This window comes from Leucopleurus acutus (genome assembly GCF_964270905.1).
Source record: "Leucopleurus acutus genome assembly, chromosome: 1".
In the NCBI taxonomy this organism is placed as follows: domain Eukaryota; kingdom Metazoa; phylum Chordata; class Mammalia; order Artiodactyla; family Delphinidae; genus Leucopleurus; species Leucopleurus acutus.
The window spans coordinates 63414092-63427302 of NC_139142.1; the positions used below are offsets into that span (position 1 = coordinate 63414092).

Sequence of the window (13211 nt, forward strand, 5' to 3'; positions counted from 1 at the left end):
CTTTAGCTGAGTCTTACAAAACAATACCAGTGAGACTTGGGATTGCTTCATTACTGTTGCCTGTGAGTTGGTAGAACCATGCTCGCCCCTTCACTCTGCACTGATGGTAATGGCCCCAGGGTACCTTTTCCTGTGCTGGAAGGAGCTTTACATACATTATCTCACTTGATCCTCACCACAACCCTGCGAGGGAGGAGGCAACATAAGCCCCATTTTACACCTGAGGAAACAGTCATGGAGCAGTTAACTAAATGGAAATGGCCCGAGATTGCACCACTGTTGTGTCAGAGCTGATCCATCCTCTATGAGGTTACTCTCACTTAGTTCCTAATGGTTTTTTGTTGCCGTCAACCATGTGTGGCCCAGCAAATGGAAAATTAGAATTTAGACGTGTGCCTTCTAGTACGGGATTGTTCAGGGTCCTTCTGTCCCACCGTTAATCATTTCCTTGGGCGTGAAACTGCTAAAGAGAACAGATGTGGTATGGTAGGCAGAATAATGGCCCCCCAAAGATGTCCCTGTCCTGTGAATATGTTACCCTACATAGCAAAAGGGACTTTTTTAAAAAAATAAATTTATGTATTTATTTTTGGCTGCATTCGGTCTTCATTGCTGCACACGGGTTTCCTCTGGTTGCGGTGAGCGGGAGCTACTCTTCGTTGTGGTGTGCAGGCTTCTCATTGCAGTGGCTTCTCTTGTTGCAGAGCATGGGCTCTAGGCACATGGGCTTCAGTAGTTGCAGCACGCGGGCTCAGTAGTTGTGGCTCACAGGCTCTTGAGCACAGGCTCAGTCGTCGTGGCACATGGGCTTGGTTGCTCCATGGCATGTGGGATCTTCCCGGACCAGGGCTCGATCCCGTGTCCACTGCACTGGCAGGCGGATTCTTAACCACTGCGCCACCAGGGAAGTCCAGCAAAAGGGAATTTGTGGATGTGGTTAAGTAAATGATTTTTGATATGGGAGATTATCCTAAATTACCCAGTGGTGATCTCAGTGGTCCTTAGCAGTGAAAGAGGAAGGCAGGAGAGAAAGAATCAGAGATGTGATGACTGAAGCAGAGGTACTCTCAGGGGGCCACAAACCAAGGAATGTGGGCAGCCTCTAGAAGCTGGAAAAGGCAAGGAAACAGATTTTCCTCCTACAGCCTCCAAAAGCAATGAAGTGCTGCTTTTAGCCCCATGAGTCATTTCTCACATCTGACCTCCAGAACTGTAAGACAATAAGTTTGTGCTGTTTTCAGCCACTAAATGTGTGGTAATTTGTTACAGCAGCCACAGGAAACTGATACACATGATGTCTGACACTCAGATCCCTCCACCACACAGAGGCCAAAATTCATGCAGCAATGCTTGGTAATGCTGTCGCTTTACCAAGTGGCAGTAAGTTCTGGTTTTAAACAACAGGTGTGAAGAGTTGTTACTGGCTCTGACGTTCTAAGATCTGGCTTCACAAGGGCATGTAGAAAGGCCTTGCAGTCTTCGGGAGCTTCCTTTTTGTTCTCTTTATAGCACTAAAGCACCTTAAAGTTGTTACTTTATCATCTATTGATCACCTACTATGTACCAGATTCCAGAAATCCAAAGATGAGTAGGACTCAGATCCTGGAAGGAGCTTCCAGTCTACTGGGGTGGCAGAACACGTAAACAAGTGATTACAAGGCAATGAAATATGTGCAAAGACAAGAAAACATCTTCAGGAAAAGAATCCTAGTACATGGGAATTGTGAACTCTGGGGAAGGGGAGAGGCACAGGGAGACTTGGAGAAGGGTTGATATCACAGCTCGGGGGGGAGTGATTAACATCTTCAGAATCCCCAGCTTTGGTAGGCGAGGTTCTAACACCTAATCTAGTTCCCCATGTCCCCAGACCTGGTCTCTGCTGGGGCTGTAGCCCCTGTAGAATCTCTTTGATGCAAAATTCAAGGCTGAGAAGGGAGGGGAACCCTAAGAAGAAGAGTTCAACAAGGAAAACTGCTGATACCCATACAGAGCAAATGTTGGATGCCTCAAGAGACATCAAGAAAGGGAAAGGTTTCATAAACTGTAATGTACCACCTAATGTAAAGTATTATTATCTACTTGCTTAAGATTCATGCTTAGACATTGGGAGATTTCTTCTCAATTTTTGTCTCTAAACTAAGTTAAGGGACTTCCCTGGTGGCGCAGTGGTAAAGAACCCACTTGCCAATGCAGGGGACACGGGTTCGAGCCCTCGTCCAGGACGATCCCACATGCCGCCGAGCAACTAAGTCCATGCGCCACAACTGCTGAGCCCGCGTGCCACAGCTACTGAAGCCCGTGTGCCTAGATCCTGTGCTCCACAACAAGAAGCCACCGCAATGAGAAGCCCACGCACCGCAACGAAGAGTAGCCCCGCTCGCTGCAACTAGAGGAAGCCCACACACAGCAACGAAGACCCAACACAGCCAAAAATAAATAAAATAAACAAATTTATAAAAATAAAATAAAAATAAACTAAGTCAATCTTCCCATTAAGAAAATAAGCACAAGCTATGGAAATAAAAAATAGGTCTGTTTCCTGTGCAATACCTAACATGCTCCATTTATAATATATTAACTTTTGGGTATAAGAATTTATCACACAAACTAGGGTATAACCCTTCTCATTATGATTTTCTATCCCTAAATTTACTTAATGCTGAGAACATATGCACACCATTTCCTGAGAAACACTGGCATACTAGGAAACTGAATTTTAAAGTTGGAAAGGACTTTAAAGATAATCACAGCTTATAATACAGATGAAGGTCTGCAGGGATTGAAAGTCCTTCGAATTTACAGAGATGGGGCAGTGCCAAGATTAATACTCGTTTCCCAAGTCCCAACCCGAAGTTCTTGCCGTTACACTGCACTTCTGGCTTAGTACACCTTAAGGTTTATCTGCACTCACTTACTATTTTGTTTCCAACAGTTTTAGTCACTCAACAATTCTACTTTTTTAGTGCAAGTTTTCTTCACAAAATCAGTTCAACTATTAATCAGAGTTTTAAATTCATATTACCAATTTTACAAATGAAGAAAGGTAGAAATGATAAACGTTCAGGAAAAAAGGTAGCATAAATTAGCCCAAACACTGATGAATGAAATACTTTATGAAACCTTCCTTTTATTAAACATAACCACATAAAGTGTTTCATTTAAAACATTTTCATTATACACTCATAAAGCATTGAATCTTCATGAAAAATTTCCTCAAAGTACACCGTGCCGATTTTTTCTATGATAAATGCGATGAATACTCATAACAAGTATAAAAAAGGTTTAGTTAGAGAAGAGCCTTGGCTCAGTTATATGGGTTTTGCTAGAAGAGGTTGTGGTTGCCAAAGAGGGAGGACTCTACTCTTGGGTCCACTTATTTGATGGCAGCTGTCGTAGCTGTGGCCTCCTGAGGAAAAGACTACTAGCAGAGAGTGAAATCCATTTCCTACCAAGTCTAATCTATAAAAGGATATTACCAGGGGATGTTACTACCCCGATCTCCCCCTATTATTATTATTCCAACCACAGACTTTTAGAAAGCGATTTCCCACCTCTGTTTATCATTTTGTTTTTGCTGAGTAATTCAATCAACTAGAGTAACCCCCTCACCCCCCCCAGTGTTTATTCTCGTTGAATTGATGGAAGGAGATCTAAATAATTCGCGCCATCTCTGATGGGGGTTTTCCAAAAAGACCCACAATGTAGGAATCCAGCCCCTTTCAGTGGAAACCACAAGCGAATAAAAGAGACACCTTGGAGCGCCATTCGCCTCACACGCGCTCAACCCCTGGAGCTGCGCCCTGGCCCTCGGGAGGCAGTGTGGAAACGCCCGCCGTGCGATCCGGCGGACGGGACGGGTGGTGTCCTGGCGCTGAAGGCCTTCGCGTTGGGGCCCGGGGTTCGGACCACGGCCGCAGAGTCCGCGGGGGCTGCTGCTGCGCGCGCGCGCGCGCGCGCCCGCGGGGTCAGGCCGAGGACGCGGGGGGGCCGGCGGGCTGGAGCGCCAGCCCGGGGCGTGCCCACGTGACCGCCCCGCCCTCACCGCAGCCCCCCGAGCGGTCGCCGCCTTTTGGGCCGCACTCCCGGCGTGCCCCGCACTCGCCGCCTCCCGGCCGCCCCTCCTTCCCTTCGCAGCGCCACACCGCCGGAGCCCGAGCCGCCGCCGCAGCCTCAGCCGCGGGCGCTATGGTAAGGCGGGCGCGCCGACCGGGGGTCCGGGGGTCGGGGGGGCCGGGGCGCGGCAAGCACAGCCCCCCGCACGGCACCGCCGGGCCCTGGGCCTGAGGCCGCCATTTTAACCTGATTTTGGCCTCCAAGGTGGGCGCTCCTGCGCTGCGGCCCCGCTGCTCTCTCTCCACCGGCCGGCCTGCGCTCCCGCCGTCAGGCCCGGCCGGCCGCTCTTCGGATTCCTGGGGGCGGGGAGGGCCCGGGCGCGGGGCGAGGGTCGTGGCCTAAGTGGGGCGGGCGGGCGGCGGCCGGGGGTGCGGGAGGGTCCGCCGAGCTTTGCCCCCACCCTGCTCGCCGCCTTTGCCCTCCCCTTGCTAATTTTATTCCCACGCGCGCTCTCAGATTGGTACGTGCTGTAAAGCCCTTGCTGGACGCTTTCGGTGGGGGTCTTGAGGGCCTGTAGTAAAACCCTTAGGGGGAGATTAAGGAGGTGGGAAAACTCTTGAACACGGCTTCTCGCGGTAAAAAGCTTTTACACGCGATCCGTTAGTTTTGAAGCGTCTGCATTTGAGCTGTGAGGCAATTATGTTGTAGCCGTGGGCGGTTTGGAGTTCACACTTGATTCTCTTTCCTTATGAGGAAAGGGCCCTGGTTAGGATGACTTTAAAGAAAAAAATAGTAGAAGCATTAACTGAAATCCGAAAGTGTTTTTTTAAGGCCTGCCGGGTTGACACAATACAGAAGGTATTTTTGCTGCGGCTCCTGAAGCTCTGACATCACCCAGTGAAATAGGAAACATTTCAGGGATGGGACAGCCTGTATTTGTCCCTTTCCCTCTGCCTGCCAATTACTTCACACTCCAAACCCCTTTTTAAAAAAGGATGAATGGGGCAGGTTGAGTCAGAATCCTTAGGTGCATTATATACTGATACTTAAAATGTGGCAAATCTGATTGGACTATTTGCATGGTATGATGCAACTTTTGATATCCAGACTAAAGTGAATCCTCTCTAGGCAAACAGTAATTTTGGCTAAAACCAAAATACTTGTTCTAAATTACTGTTCTTTCTTTATTTTCAGGCTTCTGGAGTTACAGTGAATGATGAAGTCATCAAAGTTTTTAATGATATGAAAGTAAGGAAATCTTCTACACAGGAGGAGATCAAAAAAAGAAAGAAAGCAGTTCTCTTCTGTTTAAGCGATGACAAAAGACAAATAATTGTAGAGGAAGCAAAGCAGATCTTGGTGGGTGACATTGGTGATACTGTAGAGGACCCCTACACATCTTTTGTGAAGTTGCTACCTCTGAATGATTGCCGATATGCTTTGTACGATGCCACATACGAAACAAAAGAGTCTAAGAAAGAAGACCTAGTATTTATATTCTGGTGTGTAAAAACAAAAGAAAAAAGTACTTTTAAAATGCAAGGATTATTATTAACATAGTCAGTTTTACCTTTCTTTTTCTTTTAAATAGGATTCAACAATTTTTTTTCCCCCTGTAGGGCTCCTGAAAGTGCACCTTTAAAAAGCAAGATGATTTATGCTAGCTCTAAAGATGCCATTAAAAAGAAATTTACAGGTACAAACACTGAATATTTTGTGCAGAAGAATTGCCCTCTCTTACTTATAATAAAGTAACAGGATAATGTTTTTTCTTTTTAGGTATTAAACATGAGTGGCAAGTAAATGGCTTGGATGATATAAAGGACCGTTCAACACTTGGAGAGAAATTGGGAGGCAACGTAGTAGTTTCACTTGAAGGAAAACCCTTATAAAATGACAGTCAAGTGCCATCTGGATCTTAAGGAGCTTCCATTTCTCCAGCTCAGTCAATTGGAATAGTATTAGGTTTTGGTTTTTTTTTCCTTCCTCTTCCCACTGGGTCCTTCCAACACAATGAATGAAGGAAATATCATTCATGTAAGCAGCCTATCAGTGATTGCCATTAGACTGTTTAATACTGTTACTTTTATGTAGAACCCAAGGAATGCCTTCCCACCATATTTTAGCCAAAACAACTGGTTATATGCCTCCCTTGCAGCAAGCACTACAATGAATGTGAATGTCAATGTGAATAGCTTAGAACACTACAAAGGGTTAAGCTAATTGAATGCCTTGAAAGTATTATCCACTGGTGAGATGGTAGACTTTATTCAGTATTATTTATAGTTGCACTTGATTGCAGTTCTGTGAGGCTTGAGCATTCATACACCTCACCTGCCTTGGCAAGCCTATTTTTTGTGACATGGCAGCACAGATATAATACTATGCATTGAAAGCACTTTTTTTGTAATGAGTTTAATCCCCCACCCCAAAAGGAATGCCAATTAAGTTAACTGTGTCATCAACTTATCCTAGTACCTCAGTGTTCATTCCTGTTACCTGCGTATCTTCTTAAAAGAAATAGCTGTTATTAATGCCTTTTTGTTTTCCATTGAGTGTACACTACTGAATAAGTGTAGGAGTTTTATGTTTACCATGTTAAGTCTTGCGACACTAAAGATATTTTGAATATCAGTCATGATGGCAATTTCTGTATAAAAGAGCCTTAAATGGAACATTGTTTTTGAGATCAAACCCCACCCTCACAAAAATGGCCACGTTGCAATAAAAATTGTGGCATATTACAGAACGTTGCCTTGTTTTCCTTGGACATTTTGCAAAATACCATGTGAAGCAACTCCTAGGGTAAACAGCTATTATTAATCTCTGCACTGGTCATTTAAGAATTTTTTTGTACAACATTCTTGCGTGATATTTTCCAGTTTGTTGTGTTTATTTGGTTTAAAAAGTATTCTATCCTAAAGCCAACTAATACAAAATATTAACGTTATAGAGGTGTACTTTTATAAGCTTTATTTATTTCCTTATGTGTTAATATGATCAGGAATTATTTTTTTGCACTTTGACATAAATACTCTTCGATATCTGATTTGTTCTCTGGATAAATTAGGGTAGTTATTTTTTAATTCACGTTTACATTTCTAATTAGTTGACTAGTAGTAGAAGAAGCAGGAAGCTTTTATTGCACATTTGGTCATAATGAAAATAATTTGTAAAATGTCCTTCAAAAGTTTAATAATACTTCTCATGTTTAGGAACTTTCAGCTACTATTTCTTAATATATTTCACAAATTTGAAAAAAAATTGTTACAGCAGTCTTAAACATTAGTAGTGGGATTTGGCTGTGGTCCAGGCAGCTCTCCTTATAGAGAATTTGATCTGTTCAGTGTGAGCAGTTTGCTGTTAGCCAGAGCTATTTATGGCAAACACATGCTTTTGTATCTTGTCATAGTTATCCACAAATGGCAAAACTGGACTTGATTCTACTGGTATGCAAAACAGGCATGCTAGTAAGTAGTGGATTGTAGCTTAGAACTTAAACCCATAGCTCTGAAGAATGCTCTTATTAGAAAACAGGAAATGAAAAATCCCCCTTGTTTTAATATGTGGAAGTAATGTGAGTTTAGTTAAATTTTTTTCCATATTTTCAACAGGTTTTCAGATGGAAACAAAAATAGGAGTTAAATGTCCAGGTTTCTGTTTAAAATTGTATGAATGGCTTAGGATCTTTTGCACTGAGCAATTTTATTTCAGGCTTCCAGCTGTCCCTGTGAATTATCCTGGACATTTTGATGGCTTTTTGGTAAGGCCAAACTCATAAGCAAAGCGTGAGAGTACTGACATATATATACTAAACCATATGTGTAACGAATACTTGTATCATGAAATTTTTCATTATTTTCCTCATTCTTCTAAAAAGTAAGGGATTCTAAATTTAAAGTTGTGCAGTATCTTTTGTTTTCATAGTGATTTCTCAACTTTCTTATATGCCTCTTTAATTATATAATAATTTCAGAGGTTAAATATTGCTTTAAACTGTGGTACTTTGATTTGTTAGATTGACAGAACTGATACTAATATTAAGTTCATCTTTGAAATACATCTTTGTGCATAAAGCCAAAAATAATGATAATTAATGATTCATGTGTTGAGACTAATTAGGTATTTGAAATGATCATTTTACTTCACAATCATTTAAATAAAACAGTGTTCCAGTTAGCTTTAAAAGGTATACGGTGCTAATTAGTAAAATATTGAGGAAAATATTTTACTGCTAGCTTGCAAAATTATAAGTGTTTAAAAAATAAAGTATATGAAAATATGTAAAGCTGTTGAGATGTGTTTACTTTGGGACGCTAAAATTTTTTTTTAACTAATACTGCAGATCAGGGAGGCACTATTATCTTTAGTCTGTTTTTTAGGATTTTTGGTTGGCATACTTTCTCATTTAGAGATATCAATATTCTTTGAAAACTGAGTGTTGTAGCAATTAATTTTGACATTTTCAGACAAATGGAAACAGTTGGCATTTGTCCCAAACTGGCTATCAGCTGTTGTTTTCCATCATTATCTAAATGTGGCCAACGTTGTGTATTTAATGTGCCTTTTTAGTAGGTTGGAAGAAAAGCCTCTTAGTAGGTTTGAATTTCTCTGATGCAGATTCTTTGTAACAGCTAATTTATGGAATCTAGCAAATGAGCTGTGGGAGAAAAATTTTTTAAGTGTTTCCTTGGTAAGGAATAATCTCAGCAATGGTAAATCATAGAGGGGTTGGGACACTTCATTAGGTTTGCCACTCTGAAAAAATAATCTGGTTCAATTCTTCATTGGTCCTGTTTTTGCTTGCAAATTTAATAATAGTTTGAGATCCCAAACAAACATGAATATTCATTTTTCTATGAACATTAAAGCTACTAGAGATGCGCAGGCAGGCTCCAATGGATATTGCTTTTGAGACAGCATGAGTTTATAAATGTTCTGTGTCTCGTCTCAGCCAATAAATAGGTCTGAGGCTTTTCTTTTGCTCTAGAGCATCCAAATAATTGCTTTCTTTCCATGTAGATCAGGAGTCATCCTTCCACTTCAATTTCCTGTCAGAAAGCAGTTGTGCAAATTAATCTCTCTGAACCTCAGTTTCTTTATATGAGAATGATGATATCTATCTACCATACCTGGTTGCTGAGGATCAGATATGGAAATGCTTTTTGGAAGACAGGAAAGTACTATGTAAATGTAATTATTTAAACTTCACTCTAAGTAAATATAGTTAAGAACCATGTTAACAATAAGATTTATTGTAACTCTTTGAACCTCTTTATTTTATTATTGTAACTATTTTACTTAATCTCACAGGTTGTTTAAGGACTAATTACCTGGTAAACAGGATCTGTTTTACAGAATGAAGTATAAAGTGTAGCCCCTGAGTTGTTGTCCATGGCTGCTGTTAATCTTTTTAGTGTAATTTTCTTTTTCACATGTGACCAAAGACTATAGTTTTTTTCCCCAAATTTTGAAGTAAAAAATAAAAGAGGAAATAAAGAAATATCGTTTTGGAATATGTGGCATAAATTTATGATCCAGGTTGTTGAAAATCTATGACTGTATATTAATTAATACTCTAGGTAATCCTTTATAGTTCTCAAGCCACTTGAAATCCGTTTGATCTCCTTAGGTCCTCTTAACAAGCTAAACCATATTTCTCTGCTGCACATGAAGAAACAAGTCTGGAGAAGTTAAGGAACATCCCAGCTGTTGAGTAGCAAAAGATTGCAGTCCAGTATACTTTTCATTCTGCCTTCATATAGTAACATACAATGAGTTACTAATTTTTTTTTTTTTTTTTGCGTTACGCGGGCCTCTCACTGTTGTGGCCTCTCCTGTTGCGGAGCACAGGCTCCGGACACGCAGGCTCAGCGGCCATGGCTCACGGGCCCAGCCGCTCCGCGGCATGTGGGATCTTCCCGGACCGGGGTTATGAACCCGTGTCCCCTGCATTGGCAGGCGGACTCTCAACCACTGCGCCACGAGGGAAGCCCGTAGTTTTCTTTTTTAAAAGATGGAATAATATGACTTTTTGAGCAGGACATAACTAGTATGTGTTTAAAGTAACATGTGAAGAATACTTGAAAAATAGTCTTGGAATTTTTGTTTTCTGAGAAAGTCCGTGCTCATAAAAATCCGAACTATTGGGCTGCCCTGGTGGCGCAGTGGTTTGAGAGTCCGCCTGCCGATGCAGGGGACGCGGGTTCATGCCCCAGTCCGGGAAGATACCACATGCCGCGGAGCGGCTGGGCCCGTGAGCCATGGCCGCTGGGCCTGCGCGTCCAGAGCCTGTGCTCCGCGGCGGGAGAGGCTATAATAGTGAGAGGCCTGTGTACCGCAAAAAAAAAAAAAAAAAAAATCTGAAATATTTTTACACTTCAAGTTTTTCTTAGATGTTTCAGTATCGTAAGTTTATGGGATGTTTCAGTATTGTAAGTTTACGGGACTGTGAAATCCGTTTATGGAATAGATTGTATACACACATTTTCTAGAAAGCTGATCCCTCTCAATCCTTTTCCAAAAACTTGGATGTCTCCCTCTTGCTGTTCCTCTACCCGTCTTTCTAAAGAGAAATAATACAGTGCCTTACGGTAGTTAAACACTAGGACTTTGGTATCAGACTGTCTGGGTTGTTCAAATATAGGCCTTTAATACTTCCTAATTGAATGATCTTAGTGATTAGGAAAATCACTTAACCTCTCAGAGCCTTAGTTCATCTAAAAAAGGGGATAATAATTATACCCCATCTCACAGGACTGTGAGGATAAATGAAAGCCCTTGGAATAGTTCTTGGCACGTAGTAAGCATTCAGTAGGATGACTCTAAAATTTACAGTCCAAACCATTCTTTTTGAGAGTGAAAAGGAGAGCTAGTAATAATTATGCCTGGAGATAATTATATAATAATTATGCTAGGCTTAAGCTGGTACAGTCCCAAGCAAACCAGTTCCCCTATCAAAAAGCAGGCTGATATCAACATGTGATAATTAAATAGAAGGAATTGTGTTGAAGACTTAAGGTCATCATTTCAATTATACAATGTGCTAGCATACTAACTTGAGAGTCTCCTGAAGTATATGATTGCTCCTAAGTAATTAACCTCAGCAAGGTCAATTTTGGCTTTTTATGCCTTTTTTGTTTGTTTTGCTTTCCTTTTGATTTTCATACTTGTAACTTCTCAGATACTGCATTTTGCTGTTATCAGTATGCTTTGCCTATAGTAGCTTCTCTTATTGTTACTTTTCATCTCATGTGAATTGGAAAGCTACGTTTGTTAGAATTGTGTAGAAGGAATTGAATAGACTCAGAGTGAGGGCTTCAGAGCAAAATGCCTGACTGAGCCTTCTGACATTCCTTATGGCTGTTAAAAGAACTTGGTGTATTGTCTGGGTTTGGGGGGTTTTTTTTCTCAGTAATGTTTGTAAAATAGCTGAGCTGTAGGTAAAAGAGAGATTACTGTAAACCAGTGTGGTGTCTAAAATATCATTAATATTTAAAGAAGTCATATTTGCTTTTTTTTTAAACATCTTTATTGGAGTATAATTGCTTTACAATGGTGTGTTAGTTTCTGCTTTACAACAAAATGAATCAGTTATATATATACATATGTTCCCATATCTCTTCCCTCTTGCGTCTCCCTCCCTCCCACCCTCCCTATCCCACCCCTCCAGGCGGTCACAAAGCACCGAGCTGATCTCCCTGTGCTGTGCGGCTGCTTCCCACTAGCTATCTAGCTTACGTTTGATAGTGTATAATATGTCCATGCCTCTCTCGCGCTTTGTCACAGCTTACCCTTCCCCCTCTCCATATCCTCAAGTCCATTCTCTAGTAGGTCTGTGTCTTTATTTCCTGTCTTACCCCTAGGTTCTTCATGACATTTTTTTCCCCTTAAATTCCACATATATGTGTTAGCATACGGTATTTGTCTCTCTTTCTGACTTACTTCACTCTGTATGACAGACTCGAGGTCTATCCACCTCATTACAAATAGCTCAGTTTCGTTTCTTTTTATGGCTGAGTAATATTCCATCGTATATATGTGCTACATCTTCTTTATCCATTCATCCGATGATGGACAATTAGGTTGTTTCCATCTCCGGGCTATTGTAAACAGAACGGCAATGAACATTTTGGTACATGACTCTTTTTGAATTATGGTTTTCTCAGGGTATATGCCCAGTAGTGGGATTGCTGGGTCATATGGTAGTTCTATTTGTAGTTTTTTAAGGAACCTCCATACTGTTCTCCACAGTGGCTGTATCAATTTACATTCTCACCAACAGTGCAAGAGGGTTCCCTTTTCTCCACACCCTCTCCAGCATTTATTGTTTCTAGATTTTTTGATCATGGACATTCTGACTGGTGTGAGATGATATCTCATTGTAGTTTTGATTTGCATTTCTCTAATGATTAGTGATGTTGAGCATTCTTTCATGTGTTTGTTGGGAGTCTGTATATCTTCTTTGGAGAAATGTCTGTTTAGGTCTTCTCCCCATTTTTGGATTGGGTTGTTTGTTTTTTTGTTATTAAGCTGCATGAGCTGCTTATAAATTTTGGAGATTAATCCTTTGTCAGTTGCTTCATTTACAAATATTTTCTCCCATTCTGAGAGTTGTGTTTTGGTCTTGCTTATGGTTTCCTTTGCTGTGCAAAAGCTTCGAAGTTTCATTAGGTCCCATTTGTTTGTTTTTATTTCCGTTTCTCTAGGAAGTGGGTCAAAAAGGATCTTGCTGTGATTTATGTCATAGAGTGGCCTGCCTATGTTTTCTTCTAAGAGTTTGATAGTTTCTGGCCTTACATTTAGGTCTTTAATCCATTTTGAGCTTATTTTTGTGTATGGTGTTAGGGAGTGATCTAATCTCATACTTTTACATGTACCTGTCCAGTTTTCCCAGCACCACTTATTGAAGAGGCTGTCCTTTCTCCACTGTACATTCCTGCCACCTTTATCAAAGATAAGGTGACCATATGTGCGTGGGTTTATCTCTGGGCTTTCTATCCTGTTCCATTGATCTATCTTTCTGGTTTGGGGCCAGCACCATACTGTCTTGATTACTGTAGCTTTGTAGTACAGTCTGAAGTCAGGGAGCCCGATTCCTCCAGCTCCTTTTTTCGTTCTCAAGATTGCTTTGGCTATTCGGGGTCTTTTGTGTTTCC

The 13211-nt window shown here is 41.3% G+C and overlaps 1 protein-coding gene across 1 annotated transcript; it reads left to right on the forward strand.

The window, feature by feature from the left end:
* Window positions 1–4042: 4042 nt before the first annotated feature.
* Window positions 4043–8567, forward strand: CFL2 (cofilin 2). Its single transcript, XM_082844635.1, has 4 exons — window positions 4043–4188; window positions 5248–5555; window positions 5673–5749; window positions 5833–8567. Exons 1-4 carry the CDS (start codon window positions 4186–4188, stop codon window positions 5943–5945), a joined length of 501 nt encoding a protein of 166 aa, XP_082700761.1. The 5' UTR covers window positions 4043–4185; the 3' UTR covers window positions 5946–8567.
* The last annotated feature ends 4644 nt before the right edge of the window (window positions 8568–13211 follow it).

Coding starts and splice junctions, on each gene's coding strand:
- CFL2 (XM_082844635.1), top strand. Junction 5,556..5,672: donor GACCTAGTATTTATATTCTG/GTGTGTAAAAAC, acceptor TTCCCCCTGTAG/GGCTCCTGAAAGTGCACCTT. Junction 5,750..5,832: donor CATTAAAAAGAAATTTACAG/GTACAAACACTG, acceptor TTTTCTTTTTAG/GTATTAAACATGAGTGGCAA.